The sequence below is a fragment of the Artibeus jamaicensis genome, unplaced genomic scaffold, assembly GCF_021234435.1.
Source record: "Artibeus jamaicensis isolate MK-2021 breed Jamaican fruit bat unplaced genomic scaffold, CSHL_Jam_final scaffold_584, whole genome shotgun sequence".
NCBI classification, from domain to species: domain Eukaryota; kingdom Metazoa; phylum Chordata; class Mammalia; order Chiroptera; family Phyllostomidae; genus Artibeus; species Artibeus jamaicensis.
Window position 1 is genome coordinate 12,408,389 of NW_026522048.1, and position 17,523 is coordinate 12,425,911.

General features: G+C 38.6%; 1 protein-coding gene across 3 annotated transcripts in view; it reads right to left on the bottom strand.

Annotated features, from left to right (window-relative positions):
* The window catches only part of NAV3 (neuron navigator 3), a 346,564-nt gene that overhangs the window by 32,459 nt on the left and 296,582 nt on the right, over window positions 1-17,523 (bottom strand). Inside the window, exons 25-34 of one of the 3 annotated variants that reach the window (XM_053658771.1) lie at window positions 14,591-14,712; window positions 13,592-13,612; window positions 12,742-12,914; window positions 12,403-12,468; window positions 10,972-11,125; window positions 9,632-9,806; window positions 4,665-4,762; window positions 2,362-2,457; window positions 1,921-2,089; window positions 220-455 (exon numbers count right to left, since the gene is read on the bottom strand). In XM_053658771.1, coding sequence (XP_053514746.1) covers window positions 220-455; window positions 1,921-2,089; window positions 2,362-2,457; window positions 4,665-4,762; window positions 9,632-9,806; window positions 10,972-11,125; window positions 12,403-12,468; window positions 12,742-12,914; window positions 13,592-13,612; window positions 14,591-14,712 — 1,310 coding nt within the window. The remainder of the gene's footprint in view (window positions 1-219; window positions 456-1,920; window positions 2,090-2,361; window positions 2,458-4,664; window positions 4,763-9,631; window positions 9,807-10,971; window positions 11,126-12,402; window positions 12,469-12,741; window positions 12,915-13,591; window positions 13,613-14,590; window positions 14,713-17,523) is intronic. The other 2 variants (XM_053658772.1, XM_053658773.1) reach the window with 2 other exon arrangements.

Here is a 17,523-nt window from a genome sequence, read left to right on the forward strand (position 1 = left end):
TGTATATTCCCAGTGCTTGTGATAACTTAATAGTATTGAATAGCAGTCTTGTTCAAACCTGTGAAGCAGGGTTTAGTCATATGCCAGACACTAGCTTAAATCAAACAGATGGATACATTTCCATGTACAATATGGTAAAGTTTTGCACCATCTTAATGTTTAATTGCTTAAGATGTTACGGATAAACGGCAGCAGTTCTCACAGGAATTGGTGACATACCTTACTTGACTTGTGGTCCACATTAAAAGTGGCAATTGCATCCTCTGTTTTTTTCCTCCCAGACTTTGTTATTACATATTCAGCAAGTTTGTTTGCTAAATAGGTCTTTCCAGTACCACTGGGCCCCGAGAGTATAATTCTGTGATGCTCCATCAACAAGTTAAAGTACCTCTGGGTAATTGGTTTAGGAATCAGCGTATCAAAAACAAAACTGTCCAAACTGTTTTCTTCTACCCCTGAAGAAAGAAACAAAGGGTACAGCATGCCTTATTGTCCTACACAAGCTAGAATTTACAATAGAGTGTCAACTGACAAAAAAAGCTGTGTTATTCATAGGAATACAGTTCTTGCAAAATACTTTCTTTGATAATTCTATCCTACAAACATATACTTTTCCCCCTTTTATTGAATTTATTGCTATTTTAAGACAGAAACCTCAGCAGTAAGACAGAGCAAACATCCACAGCAAAGCGAGCCATTTCCTTTTGTTCAGGCTTGCTTCCACTGTCTGCTTCACGTTTCCCTCTTAAGTTTGCAAAGAGAAATGGAAGCATTATTATAAAATCTTATTTCCTTTGAAGGTGGTAGTATTGTTAACCATATGATTTTAGTCATGTGTGGAATCTAATGAACAAAATAAACTGATGAACAAAAGAGAGACAGAGGCATGAATAGATGAAACAGACTGACAGCCATCAGAGGACAGGGGCTGGGGGACAGGAAAGAAGATGAAGGGATTAGTCAAAGAACATGTGTGTGTGACCCACGGACACAGATGACAGTGCGGGCACGGCCTCAGGGAGGGGGTGTGGGTGGGGTGGGCGTGGGCATAGGGGGAAAATGAGTACATCTGCAATAGTGTCAACAATAAAAATAAAGTTAGAAAGGAATAAATGTGAGGAACTAATGTAAAATACATGTGTGTGTGTATTCTTCCCCTTTTCCTCCAGTTTCTCCTCTGTATTTCCATTTAGCTCTCACTACACATCCTGGCTGTTTGACCTACCTGAGCTTCTGAAGAACACAAATGGAGGTATTTGGCAAGGAATTAAGAAGGAAGCAGTGTCTCCTTTTACTTACTCAATTACCTCAATCATAAAATCAAATATTGACACATTCTTCTATCAATTCATAGCTTATATAAGTGGGTTCTGATTCTATAACATGTACGAACAAGGAATTATGGAGACAAGTATAATTTAGACATTCTACTTGCCTATAATTAATGACATCATTTAAAACAAATAAAGCAGAATTTCTCCCTCTTGATTCTGAATCTCCATTCTGTATCTCAGTGGATATTTATTGGGTATACATATTTTAAAATCAAAGATACAGTGATGAATACATTACTTTAGAGTACACAATAAATTTTTCAAATCCTCCCTACATGAAAGATGGTAATGGAAGAAACCTAGGAACTTGAAATTCCCTAAATCACATTCCTTTTTGTAAGTCCTGGAGAATTTTCAAAATTACATTCCGAGTTTCATATCCTCAAATCCAAAGAATTTCATTGATTTGGATTTTAGTGTTTTAAGTAGAACTCCTATGTTTAAAATATAAATATGGCTTATTTCATGTCAAAACTATCAAAGCAGTTAACATCATTTTTAAATATGAAAACATGAAGAAAAACTGCCAAAAAAGAAATATTGGTTAAAAAATGCACTGTGCTTTTCTTTTCATTTTTATTTTTACCTTTCAGATTCACAGTGATGATATTATTGTCTCCAACAAGGTAGCCACAAGGCAGCAGCTCAGGCACTTCCAGGCTGTGGGATCGAACCGCGTCTCCGACACAGTAGCTGGCGATGCAGTCGGAGCTCAGACCGAGGCTGGAGGACGTGTCGACACGGAGCACGTACTCCTAAACCGTGCGCACAGAGAAGGAACGTCAAAACCAGGTTTGGCTCATCTACGAAAAATACAAAATTCTTGGGGATATGAAGAGCTGTCAAGAATTTTAGAAGTGGGTAATATAAGAACTATTAATATTGGACAGCAGAAAGACAGAAAGCTTTCCTTGATATTTGAAATGAAGGAGAGTAGAAGCAACCATGTCTAGGCTATTAAAGCTAAGAGAGTATGCAAAACGAAACACATTTGGAAATTAATATCAGGATACGTTGCTCAACGTACCTTAAAGAGACGTCTAATTACACCATCTAAGACATCCCACTTGGTTTTCCCACTAACACCGATGGATCCTATCAAATATGCCTGAGACTTCTGATCCTAAATAAGAACAAAATACAACAAGGTAAAAACCCAACTGTGTGTCTTGTCTCATGACTACATTTTCTACTAAAATGTATTAATGTAGTGATGATTAAGACTAAAATATTTATTAAGCCTATGGGTTCTATAGTAACAGATACACACGGTGAGTTGTATAAAAGAAAATACACCCCAACAAACTAACCAACCAACCAACCAACCAAAGAAAGAAACAGCCATAGCAACAAAACAAGAAAGGAGATCAGATGAAATGGTATGGTCAAGGAAAACTGAGTCATGACCTGTTCAGTAGAAGGGGAAGGGCCAGGAGAGAATAGTCTTCCGTGCTAATGCAGAGGGTGCGTCCCTGAAGAGAAGCAGCTTGGTAGGGAGGAAATGGTGATAGAGATGGAATAGAACCATATCATATGAGTCCTAGAACTTCATCTTACTACTTCTGTGATCTTTATCTTTGTTAAGTCTTTTTTCATTTGTTAACCTAGATGATCTCTAGAATCTCATCCAGCTTTAAAAGTAAGTTATCCCTGGTAGTATGGCATTCACATGTTTACAAAACAGGACCCATTTTGAGTTCCCCAGAAAATTCCTGATTTAAAAGGACTTGTCAGGGCATGTACAGGACTCATTTTAGCAAGCAAAGGATCTCTTTACAGTACAAATAATGGTCCCAAATTTATCTTTTTTTGTGGGATTGTCACCATTATTTAGATATAACCTGTTAAGAAGCCAATACATTTAGCACTAAAAAGTGGAGAAATTCACAGTAAAACTATTGTGATTTTTTTACTACTGTTATAGATAAATGTTGGTGCCCCCCCCAAAAAAAATTAATGTTCAATACACAACCCCCAATGTGATGGTATTCAGAGAGAAAAACTTTAGGAGTTAGACGAGGCCACTGAAGTGGACCTTTCATGATGGGATTGGTGGCCTCAGGCGTAGGGGAAGAGAAGGCTCTCTCCTCTGGCACACGCATTGAGGAAATGCCGTTTGTGCGAGGACACGGTGGGAAGGTGGAGGCCTGCAACCCGAGGAGAGAGCCCACGCCGGCAACCAGACCAGCGGGCAACTAGGTTTTGGACTGCAGCACTGGGAGAAAATACATTTCTACTGTTGAAGCCACTGACTCGGCGACATTTTGTTACAGCCGCCCAAAGAGACCAAGACAACTACTTTCAATGTTCAAAGACTCTGTCTTTTAGAGTAACTCTTTTATAATTATTTTGAAAAAAAAAAAGAAAAAGAAAGCTTGTTTTCCAGTGTTACTGGAACCCAGTCAAAATGGGAACCCATACAATGCTTTATAAGCAGCTGCTTTTAAATCCGAGACAGTGTAAGCTTCACTGAGACAACAGGCTCCATGAAGACCTGCTTCAGCAAGTCAGGGTCAAATCTGCAGCTAACGCAGTTTGTGGCACGGGAATTCTTGGGAAACCTGCTCAGTGTAAAACTTCATAAGTGCTGTCCCACTTTTTTGAAACTTAAATATTTCAAGTATTTTAAAGTTCTGAAGTATCTTTTGTTTTCCTGTTCAAAAGAATTTAGATTCTTATAAATTTGTATTCTTGACCACTCAATGACAAATTCAGCTGGAAGTGCTATTTTTTGTTTTAAGACAGGGCTAGAGTCAGGATGACATTGTCAATTTGAAGGCCACATTTGATTCCATAAAAATGAAAATACTTGGCTATTCGGCTAATACATTGTTTAAAAATGATGCACACAAATGCACTGACAGAATTTATCATACTGAGTTCAGTATGATGTCTTTCCAGTGTCTAGAATATTTATTTATGTAGTTTATAGTCTCCTCTTCGTGCAAAGACCAAATCGACAGCTGCAGAAACATATTACTGCGTATCATGAACATCACCTGTATTCTACAAGTAAAACCTGAAGGATATTTCAGACAAGACGTTTTGTCCAAAAAAGCAATGTGTTTTGCTTAAGTTCCAGAAATGAGGGTGACTGACAATCCATCACTCACTTCAGGGAGTGAATGGGACCCACTGAGTCAGTTCCACCTACTGACAACGCCATTTTTTTCTAGCCCCTAACTTTTATGCTTCTATAATATGTTAAGGTAAAGCCAAGAAACACTGCTGATAATGTGTTTATCAGGACAAATATTCAACTATAAAATACATTTGATTCATGGTCATACATAGCCTTTAGTTATAAAGAATTTAAGATTAAAAAAATACCTTTGCTCGACCGTAGCCCTTGCTTATGGAGACTATAATTTTCACACTGCGTCCATCTTTATGTCCATTTGCATCACCAGCATCATCTAGCAAAATATCTACCGAATTAAAAAAAACACAAACACACATACAGTAGTCATATGAGCTCAGATTTGTCCATTGTCACGGTTTTCGCTCTCAGAGTTAGTTTTATAACTTTCAATGGGATATGTAGCCTTTCTGCTTCCCGTTCTGGCCTAATTGGTTTAAAAATCCTCAGCCTTTAAGAAGATGAATTGCTGTGGTTGGGTTACAGCAGGGGTGTCAAACTCATCTTCACCAGGGGCCACATCAGCCTTATGGTTGCTTTCAAAAGGTCAAATGTAGTTTTAGGATTGTGTAAATGTAACTAACTACTCCTTTGCTAGGGCCACGGAGCTCAACGCTGCCGCTGGGTAGAAACAAGGTGCCGGGCCAGATAAAACAAGGTGGAGGGCTGGATTTGGGCTGCAGGCCCTGTGTTTGCCACCTGTGGGTTACAGTTTTCAATCTAAGATTTTATTTCTGCTCCCAAAGATCTTCAGCCAAGTGTTGGGCCATTCATTGTTTTCAGATGAAGAGATCCTTTTCTGTTACACACTGACCTGAGTAATGCCTGAGGTAATATTCAGTTACCATTATAACTGTGACAAACTGTAAAGCAATCTGATTTTTCAATCCAATCTAAAATATCCAACCACAACACCCATGGAATTTATTAATGTAAAGGTGCTGGAATTGACTGTCAACTGAAATTATTTTCAAGCATGTGACATGTATCCAGGTGTATCACTTTTTTCCTTTTATTTATAATTACTACAGTGTTATTGAGTTTCAACCATGGCATATAAATACTTTCATCCTGAAGTATATTAATTATTACTCTTCTTTACTCTTTATGCTTATAGTTTCAAAACCAGAATAGGATTTCCAGTAGTCAGCTAAGAGTTACAGAATCATGATAAAGCTAGCTAACCTTTAAAGCACCAGTCTTTAAATGTGATTAAAGATAATTCTCAAAATATATTAGATGAGATTAATGTCTAATTTGGAGATTAAGGCAAATACATGTTTTCCCAAATACATGTTTTCCTTCATCAATGATATTTCCACAGAGCCATGTTTAATATGAAGATAGAGTTCTGTGGGCAAAGGGAACTCAGTTACAAACTGAAGACACATACTCCTGGTGACAGGAAGAACGAGCCACACTGACTGTGACTGCAGAGAAACAAGGGCTGTGACTGTACCATCAGAGAAACAACAATGTCATCAAATGGCTTTTAAAAATGAAATGGTGTCATTATCTTAATAAGCAGGAATATACGATTTTGCAAAGGAAGGAGTAAAATGACATTTAGAGTTTGAGGAATATGACGATTTTTGCTAGAAAATTTTTAATCATCAAAGACTATCTCCCTTACTGGAGTTTAATTATTTGACCAAATTTGCATCCCCACAGTCTCTCACCATTTTGCCTGTCCTACCAAACAATAAAACACTTCCTTACACATCCCCTTCATTCCCCTGCTTCCCCAGAGGTTAACAGTGGCTTACTGGTAGCTGGTTCACACCTCAGTTTCTAATAGTTCATGACCAAATTAACTTTTTAGTACTTTGCTCAACTATTTGTAAATGTTGATGAATACTCAAAAGTATTTATTACACATAAAATACACCAGAAATTGTACTGGGGATTGGAAATAAATACCAAGGTGAGAAGGAAAGTGAATTTTCTAGTTTTTTGTAGTATACATTTTCAACAACATAATTGTATAATGTGTTAAGTGCAAGAAGTAAAGGGCGCACGGCAGTGAAACAGAGTAAGTGAAGAGAGTCTGCTCTAGACAGATAGTTTATCTTGGAGGGCTTCCTGGAGGAGGTGGTGTTTGAAGATAAGACAAGGAGGCTAAGAAGTGCTATGCAAATGAAGCCCTAGAAAAAGATGTCCAGTCAAAAGTCTTGATGAAAGAGCTTGTGTGTTCAAGGAACAGAACACACAAGCTCTTGATGTTAGGGAACACAATAGGAACAGATGCTAGGGAAGACAGTAGTGTGGAGACTAAGGGAAGAGGGGGGAGTGTATGAAATGCTGTTGAAGTGAGTAAGGGCCAGATCATCTATGTCCTAGCAGTCCACTGTAAGGGCTTTAATCTTATTTCTGATCCCCTTGTCTGCTCAAGTTTGCCTTAGAAGATGTTCCTCATTTTATGTTGTGATTACTCTTAAAACCTATGCTTAAACTATGAAATGTCTCCTGATGGCAGTATGGTAAATATCTACCAACCAATAAATAACTGTCTTTGGCTTTTGTGTATGTTACTACTTAAAGCAAAATGAATATAGCAGTAAAAAGTTCGGGCATTGGATTAATCCAGACTTGGGTTTAAATATGAACTCTGCCACTTACTAGTTGCATGATCTTCAACAAATTATTATCACTTTCCTAAGTCTTGATTTCCTCATCTGTAAAATGGGGCTCAAATAGCATCTGTTTCGTAAAGTTACTGAGAAGCACAAACAGGGGTCTGACAAGGGTCCCCAGCCCTGGGCCACGGACCAGTACCAGTACAGGGCCTGTTAGGAATTGGGCCACCAAACTCGAGGTGAGCAGCCAGCAAATGAGCAGCAAAGCTTTGCTCACATCACTGCCTGCCTGAGCTCTTGCCTATCCTCATCCCCAGCACCCCTGTCTTCCATGAAATGGAGCCCTGGTGCCAAGAAGGTTTGGGACCACTGGAAGAAACAATGCTTCAAAAGCACTTCATCCCGGTGTTGAAGAAATTTAGCTGCTCTAGTATTCCTTTTCTCCACTTGCTTATTCTAACCAGTTCCACTGACAGGGGAGGAGCACAGGGTGCCCCACTCTGGGTCTCCCCCTGTTCCCAGTATATGACAGGATGACCACTGAAGAAATAATTCAAGGAAAAACAAACAAAAAAACCCCCCCAGCAAGCGGGAGTTAAGGCTCCTCTGTAGTTTGTTATGGAAATTTAATTATGGTCCTTTCTAACATTCTGTGGGAAGAACAAATAGATCTCTCATTCTGGTTAAAATAAAATTTTGACCCCCCCAAAAATTTATTTTTCAAATTTATGCCTTTACTGGATGTATGGAATCTGCAGTTATGTTTCAGGAACTGGACACTTGTCAACTATCCTGTCTCTAGCCCACTTCTTTCTTTAGTAAAATAATTAATCATGAACCTTATAGAAAGCTCCTCTGTCAGCATGCCCCAGCATGAATGCCTTTTGACTTCCAATCCTGAACTCACCAAACAAGGGGAAAAGCAATACCAAAGAACAAAAAATCGTAAACGTGATTTCTTTAATTTCATATTTAATCTTTATGGGTTCTAGTCTTTCCTAGACATGCATTTTCATTTCATTTTTACGTGGCTGTTCTTTCTAAACTACCTTCAATACTAGTGTTGCCTTTCCCAGCAGTACCGTATTTCCCCAGGATAAAACAAAGCCACGCGACGGGCAGTACTGTCCTGCCATCCAGCCGTCTGTAAGGGCCATCCCTGTCCCTCCTCGGGAGCTGAGCCCCGGGCCACCGACAGGCACTGAGGGCCATTAGGTGTGGGTCCTGCCTCACTTCCCTGTCACGCTCACCCCCGAGTCAACACATGAGATATTTCTCAGGATTATCAGACTCTCTATAATATGTGAAGTTTTTGTTCTTTCTTTTTAAGCATTTTTCGAAGAGTATTGATAAACCTTGGGGACTATTCATACACTCAAGTTCTTACCACAGTTCCATAGATTTGTTTTACCTACTGATTTATGAGTTCATTTATTATGAGTTCTCTCTATTTTCATCTTGGCTGCTAGTATTTGTTTTGCACGATGCTTATTCTTTGCTTATTTTCCCTCCCCAGCACCCATTGTTATAAAGACTGTTTTCCTGATTATCAGAGAGTTCCTACTTGCTTTTTATAAGAAAGCAAGTACACACCTAGATCATTCACTTTACATTATGAAGGGCAGATTTAATAGAATTTTTAAAATTCTGACATTTTAGAAGCAAGAGATGTGATAGACTAAAAATGCCATCTATATTATTAGTATGTTGTGTCTCTGGTTCTCTCCTTTGTTTTCATCACCACCTTCTATATTTTCATGTAATTTAAGGTGACTCATCATAGAACGGAGGAACTAAGTTTCTCTGTTCTAGAATGGAATCCAAAGTTACCCAGGAACATGTATATTATTGATTGTCAAGCGTCATCTGGTGGCCACATTTTGCAATTACCACAGACATACACAACTTTCCTATGCTAAAGCTTACGTGCATAAAATAGTTCAATGTCCTAGGAGCAGTTATACTTTTAACTGACTCGTTCGTCAGAAATTGACACCATTATGTCACATGAATTCTATTTGCAAACTGTACCCTTGTTCCATCATTAGTACCACTGAATACAATAACAGAATCCAGTGTGTTCTTTTTGTTTGTTGAAAATTGAATACATCTGCAGACTAAGTGATTAGCATCAGTATTGCTCTCTCTCGGCAACACCATGCAGGATCGTCTAGTCCAAGTTTGGAATAGGGTCTGATGCACCTGTCTATGGACTCTGGACACTTAAAACACTACCAAATCGCATGGGGCTATTCATATTATATTCATGAGCACCAATGATCATCAGGTTTCTTTATCCTATTGCAATCATGGAGAAAATACTTCTCAAAAAAAGGATATGAAAACCCCATCTCTAAGTCTTTCCAGGGAATGTGCTTTAAAAATGATAATGAGGTAGAATAAATTTATAAAAGAAAAATGGGACTATTTCTGAGAATTAGAGAGTGTTTACATTTTAAGAGGGTATGAGCGGGAGTAGTGGTGGGTAACGTTCTTTAAATTCCAGTACCTGCACCCCCCAAAACCCTCCCACCCCCCATTAAGCCAGGCTTTGGTTCAGGCAGGTGTGTGCACACAATCACCTGAGGTAACAGACTCTGCGATGTTCAGGTTGTTGAGAGAAAGGCCCAGTGACTGCCGTGAGGATGAGGAGGAGGTGCTGCTTGCAGACTCCGAGGGCGGCCGGGCAGGCTTCGCTGCGTTACCAGTCTCTGCCTTCAACCGGTCGTTCTCAGCCTTCAGTACCTCAATCTCATTCTTTCAGGAAGATGGGAAACATGAGATAAATTGAACAGGCTTGACTGAGAAAATGGTATCACTTTTTTTTACCACAGTTCGTTTGTTACTAAATAAAGCATGTGGTGATATGTAAAATAAACAAACAGAAATGATAAAAACAGATTTCCTCCCAAAGAAAAAAGTAATCTTTTCTCTGCCTCTCTCACACATATATGCATGTATTCACAAATATAGACACACTAACCGTTAGAATTTTAATAATTATTTCTTGAATACATCGTATATTTGAGGAGTGTTCTCGGTCTCATTTGAATTAAGGACACTATAATTGAAGGCTTCAGAACATTTCTCGTTTTAAAGTATTGTTGAAATCTCATAGCAAATAATGACAATCTTAACATTCCAAATTCACAGACAGTTGAAACTCAGAGCTGAACAATGCAAATAAAGTAAGTGATTTCAAATTACTTCAGAATCATAGATAACATCTGAAAATCTTTTGTTCCTTTGAAACGGGGCACTAAGCTCTTTAATACAACAGAAACCTTTTGATGAATATATACAGTGGCAGATGAATCTGCTCAGCAATGAGCTTTTCTTCAGTTGTCTGTGGTGCCTAGTGATTACTGGTTCTCAACAATAAAATGAGAACTTAGTCTGAGCACAGACTGGTTCTGAATTTAGCTTTCAGATGCTTCCAAAAAACCACAAAAGCTTTAACTTTTACAGATGGCATTCGATATCACTTTACTTTCATATTGGGAAGGCTTGAATTATGTTTCTGTAGTTTTCTCATTACTTTTGTTTTTCCACAGAAAATAGGAAAAGGTACCAGAAAGTCAGCTTTCACAACACTAACAACAAAAATCCAACATAAAGGTAAATCATGGAAAAGTGAAGAAGCAAGGACTGCAGCCACCTCTCTACACGCAACTGCTGCACAAATGCAATCACAAGGACGATGGCCTTCGGGAGCCACTGGCCAGTCAGTGTGCACACTCCCAGTGCTGATACCCCAGACTTCTCCGTTTGGTGTTAGGAAACAAGTTGCCAGGACTGGGTAAGCAGAGCACATTCCTAAAAATGGTTGACAGTGTGTTTTGGTTTTGTAATAACTAAGAGAAGAAAATGAGCCACACATTCATCTCTCCAGGCTGCCCCTGGAAGGTGTGTCCGCACTGACCTGCATGCGGTTCATGGCTTCCCTGATCTGGTCCAGGTGATGAGCGGAGCTCAGGGCCTCCAGCCGGATATCTGTTAATTTTAACTCCTTTTCTCTGAGCTCACTCTTCAGCTGCAGAATTATCTCTGCCTCAGCCTCCGTGCATTCGCAGATCCTAAAAAAAAAAAAGGGAACAAACACATCCTCAGTGGTTGGGGGAAGCCAGAGGATTAGAAAAAGTAATGCTTCTTTTAAAGGCTGAACTGTAATCTTATCCAGCAGGTACAGAAATTATTTGCTGCTGGCAAAAATCTAGAGAAAAGAAGAGACTTTTACCAACAGTAATACATTCACAGCTTTAAAACTAGAAATAGTAACTATCTTTTCCTTTCATCTTTTTCTTCCCATTTTCTGAAGTATGAAATAGTCTATTATTACTGTATATAAACTGAACCTCAAAATTCTCTTGTTGCTGATATTTATGGGGCTGAAGATTTATAATGATATTACATTTAATGCTACCATTTTTCAAGGGACTTAAATCTCTATTTGTAACATATGAAATATTTTTGAAGCAAAGTTATTATATCTTAAAACATTGACTTCTTGTTTTATAAATATATACAAAGGATAACCTTATTTGCCACAATATCAGCTTCAAGGTACTGTGAAAATTCAACATAAATATTGTAGAAAGTAAATCAGAGAGATTAGTTTTGAACATTTAAATAATGGATGAGTGTTACATAATCCTTCTGCTAGGCTCAGCTGACTCATGGGATCACGGTTGATGAAGCTAAATCACAGATTTCAATCCATTAAAGAAGACTAGGTAAGGGCTGCTTCAAGGCCGTACACATTATATCCTCATTCTTGTTTTGTTGTTGTTGCTGCTTTGTGGACAGCTTTGTAGGAATTGTGTCAAAAGCATCTGTGTTACAACTAATATCATTTCCATTTAAAATGTGAGGACTAGGTTGCTGGTCACAAAATGATAGTGTTACGTGTACTTCCTTCCTGGGCAAGCTGTGAAATTTCATGGGATGTACAAGTGCCTGTACATTTCATAGGATGCGCAAGGGTCCTTTGTGGCCCTGTTCAATATGACGGTCCTAGGCTAGTCAATGTCATGGGCATAAAGGCAATCTGATTTAAACAGTATATAAAACAGAGACTTATCAGAGCACGTTTCTACATTCTAAATGTTGCATTCTTTCTTGTCACCTCAAAGAGTGGGTGATGATAAATTTTTAAATGCTATGCTAGGTTATCTAACACAATTAAAGAAAATGGATGGAGGTTTGGCTCTAGGAAACTAAATTTTGCTTCAAAAACAAACAGAGGAGGTTTTTACTGCTGAAATGCATGCGAGCAATTTTAGAAAAAGCAAAAGCAACACTGCCTAGGTTAGAGCCTGGGTCTCTGCAGTTCATGCATCACACTCCATTTTACCGGGATCTATGCTTGTAGATCACAGGGCCATTTTGCCGTTTCTTTGGTGGCCAGACAAGGGGTGACCTGCATTTAATGCACAGTTAGACAGATACATGGACAAATGCAAGTGAAAAGAAGTGCAAATAATAACTGAGAAAAGCTGGAGAATGAGATCAAGAGACACTCAAATTCTAATATCTGGAAAAAGCGAAAAGAATGCTGACAGGGTGGTCTGAAAATGACTGGTTTGAAGACAGTTCGGCAGTGCAACCTGATGACATTTAGAACACAAGCATGGGCTTGGCCTCAGGTTGTTTTTGGAAAATGCTTCAGCATTCTGCCGAAGGAATGACTTACGCCGAGGCCGACTGCGAGGGCTTCATGGAGGCCGACCCACAGTCACCAGCACTATGGGGCAACTTGGGGGAGGCCGGGAGGGATGAGTCCGTGAGCTCTTCAATGTCCGAATGTGAGGAAGGGGGCTTGGTGGACTTTTTCTTCCCAAAGGCTTGTTTGAATGAGCTTCTCAGCTGAAAAAAAGGACAGAAATTACCTTTCTTGTCTATTTGCACTCGGAGGATTTTACTTTGGGGCGTTAGTTTGCAGGTGCCGTCCTAGCCACTGCCTGGGGTCAGTACGGATAAGCAGGGTATTAACAGTTGCGGCACAGTATCTCTAAAACAGCGATACTGTGTTTTGTGTTTTTGTTTTATTCTTGTATTAATCCAGCACAGCGCAAACATGGGAGGCTTTTAAATAGTGCAGGGTCAAGGGCATGGCTGTCAGAGCACTCATTTAAAACCAAGTACCTTGAAGGGATTTTATTCCCAATGTTTCTCTCTTCAAGGAAATTTGTTTTAAATGGCCACTTTAGCACTACAATCAAGTCGTGTCCTGCTGACAGGATAAACTTAAAAAGCAAAATTAAATCAAATTCACCTAACACTTCATCAACTGTGGTTTTCTATTCAAATTTTCAATCCCCATACTATTCAAAACCAGAATTGGTGTCCCCTACAGCTCTGTCCAGAAAATGGTTTTACTTCTTTTTAAAATTTGAGATTAAAATGAAAAGACACAAAGGAAAGACATACAAGGTAATCTTCTTTTAAAAGGTATAAAAGCCTACTGCCAAAATAAATAGCATCCATGCCAAGGTAGGGTGTTTTTATAGATGCATGCCAAATCGTCCATGGTTTATATTCACCTCACTTCCTCTAGAGTTCACCTTGCAGAAACATGAAAGAGTGTGTCATTACAAATCAAGGGAATGAAGGCTGATCAGTATTTTAAAATATTAGGCATAAACATTTTTTAAAACAAAAAAATATATACTTCTTTCATTATTTATAGAAGGCACTCTGGTAAAATCCTCTGAAAGCTAGGTCTTGGATTTCATCAACAGTTGTACTTCTTTAAAATCTGCTTTCGTTTCACAGTATAAAAGGAAATTCTTCACTTTATGGTTTTTAAACATTTCTGCATCTTCCCCTCAGTTTTTTAGCAACTGCTTAATATTATCAGAAATAATATCTCTATGTAAACTTATAGTTCCATTAAAGTGCATTTCTATATTCCTGCTACATTCTCTTAGTAAAGAAAAATAAAGCAGACATTCATGTAATGGATTTCTTACGAGGTGAAACTTTGTTCACACTAAAGCCCTGTTCATGTGAGGGGTGGGGAGAGTCAAGGTCTCTTCTCTCCTTTTTTCCAATTTTCTTTCTTCTCTTCCTCCATCCCCATCATCATTACTATCATCTCCACACCATCATCCTCAGCATTATCAACGTCACCTAATCATCATTATCATCAGTCATCATCTTTCATCTGCAAAATAAATCCCTACTCTAAGTCATCTACTTACAGATATTATTTTTCTTTCCAACAACTCCATAAAATCCGTATTAGTTTTTCTGTTTTTTCAGATGACAAAATTTAGGTCCTGCCAAAGGGGAATTACTCAGCCCAAGATCCAAGTCCTAAGTGGCTGATCAGGGATTCACACCCAAGTTTAGGCCCAACACTCTAGCATGCTCTTCAGCACCACGTCCCCCTGACTTGGGCGAGGAGCGCAGCAGGTGAGGTGCAGTCACTTGAATGAGACTGTCTGTGAACTGCTGCAGGCCTCTAAAGCCCCACAGGGAAAAGCCTGAGTCACTGTGCAGTAATGAGTTTCTGAATTACATGAAGGAGGGTGGCTTACCCAGTTTTTCTTTTTCTTTTTCTTGGAGTCAGCATCATTGCCACTGCCAATACTGGAATGGCTTGTGGCACTGTTGATACTAGAAACACTTTCAGAGGAATGCTGTCTTCGGATGCGGAGATCTAGCAACAGACAGAGAGGATCACACTTGCTCATCAAGAGTATAATTCTGAACAAATGAGAATTTAGGTTTCTGAGAGGCAATCTGCTAATAAAAGTCAACATGGCTTTTAAGATCATCTCAATGCAGTTTGGGTTAGTAACTGTAATAGAGGACAACCATATTTACTTTAGTTAACTGGGTTATCTGCAGTAAGATTCAGTGGGAATCTCATACAAGTCTGTAACACTGGTGGTTTAATGAGTTCTGGGTTTTGTCCAGAAATAAAATGCAATGGGAGTAATTCTACCGAATACCTGGATCAAACTGTGCTTCAAAACTGATTTACTTCAAATGATTAGTTCCACAGAGGAAATGGAAATTCATAAGAGTGCGAGAATTGTGTCTTCTTAATATTTGTACTTTAAATAAAGTTACTGAAGCCAAATATATTAACTTTCCACTTCATAGAACCACACCATGTTAGTGCCAAAACAAACCTGGGAAGTCACCTACGCACTTCATCTCACAGACAGAGGAGCAAACTGAAGTGCAGAGAGTTCAGGGACTTCAGGAGGCCGGAGAGGCAAGAGGGAAGAGCTTTCAGAGTGAGAGAGTATGGGTAGGTTGTTTGTGAATTGAACAGAAAACATTCCATCACACGCCTAATTCCTGTCGATGACTGGGAACAATATCACAGTAACAATAATAACAGGCAATAATAAAGCCTAGCTTTTGCTCTGTTATTACTTTGCTCTGGAACATCTAATGTTAATCTTTAAGTAAAGCGCTGAGATGAGTTTAATCACTAAATGTAATTTTCCCATAGTCCCTTAGCGGAAAACCAGTGAAGTCAACCAGAGGCTGGACTGATTCCCATATCTGGGGAGCTAACAGCCATGTACACATCCTCTCTCTGTCTCTACAAAGCATGTGGTGCTTCTCTGGTTAGAGGAGAATATTTTTATATTCAATCACCTTTTGAAGATATTGACTTACTTCATACAATCAGCTTATTAGTTTTATTATAGTTATTAAAAGTAAAACTGAAATTAAAATTGCATGTACCTATGGTAAATAGATACTAAGTGTTAGTGGAGACGCTAAGGGTTTATAAAATTATTTTTAAGGTCAAATCTATTTTTAGGCTATGCACATTACTATGTTTAATTGGCCTTAATGAAACCCAGTCCAGCAAAAATTGCAGTGGAACTTATAAGATACTGGATATTATTACATGGCTGTCAAAATACCTCCATAGACATGATAGTATAAAATCAAAGCTTTCCAGTTGGCTGATTTATTCATCAGTGAAATGACCCATGCCAATGAAGCTGTAAATAGTTACTTTCAAAACATATAATAAGTGAGTATACATGTGGGTGTATAATATATTTATACATATCTCTATCCTTATACTCATATACATACATACCAATAAGCACTTTAATTTTTCCACTAAGGTAATAACCTGTTGACAAATTTTATAGGAGGGAAAAACTAGATCTATTTTTCAGAATCCCTAGAGTATGGTCTCTTAAAAGAAATTTAAAAAATAATGATAACAGCCATGGCCGGTGTGGCTCAGTTGGTTGGGCATCACCCTGCAAACAGAAAGGTCAAATTTTTGATTCCCTATTAGGGCACATGCCTGGCTTGTGAGTTTGTTATCCAGTCAGGGTGTGTGCCAGAGGGAACTGATCAAGTTGTTTCTCATCAATGTTTCTCTCCTTCCTTTTTCCCCTCCCTTGCCCTCTTTGTAGAATTAATAAGAGAAAAAAATGATAATATTTAATGTTTTTGCATACCAAAAAATTATCAATGCCAAAAGCTAAATCAAGGTATATATATATATATTCAACAATATGAACATAGTATCTCTTAATCAATTAGTATGGAGGTTATATGAATACTCAAACATGTGTAGGTATTTATTTGTGTTGTAAACTTATGCTGTGGTTGGCTATAAGCTTTTCTGAACAAGATGTAGTTTTGTTAGTTTTCCCCTAATAACTGATTTTCACAAATAGAGCAGGTGTATTAAGCATTAATATGTTCCAGACTTTTATTGCATCCACATAATAAATTGTATTTGACTTTGATTAATCCCCCATTTCAAAAAGACAGGTAAATTTTTGTAATCATAGGTGAAAAGTAGTCCTTGGAGGTAGTTTAACTATGACTCTATTTCCAATAAAGTTTGGCAAAGGCATAATTTTAGCAATACCTTAGAATGCAAGTATTGCTTTTTACTTTTCTCTAACAATTCTTGTCTTGTGCTTTAAGTATTTGATTCAGGACATGGAACATCACAGAGCTAGGTAAAGGATGGTTGACCAGATGAGCGCACAAATCTGGGGAAGTGGGTATGGCAATTACGAGTTTGTCCCTGGACCCATTTTCCACTTCCCACCCTTTGTGCTGCCACCGCCCCACTTTGAACTACCCCCCACCTTACTCCTCTACAGCAACAGTAGCCGTCCAACTCACTCACCCTCAAAGCACTCTACAAACAGTGGCTAGGAAATCTTTTCATTTTTTATTTCTTTAAAATATTTTATTTCTGCCCTGGCTGGTATAGCTCAGTGGATTGAGCTCGGGCCCATGAACCACACGATCGCAGTTCGATTCCCAGTCAGGGCACATGCCTGGGTTGCAGGCCAGTTCCCAGGAGGGGACTCATGAGAAGCAACCATACATTGATATTTCTCTCCTTCTCTCCTTCCCTTCCTCTCTAAAGATAAATAAATAAAATCTTAAAAATATACTTTATTTCTTTATTTTTAGAGAGAGGGGAAGGGAAAGAGAAAGAGAGGGAGAGAAACATCAATGT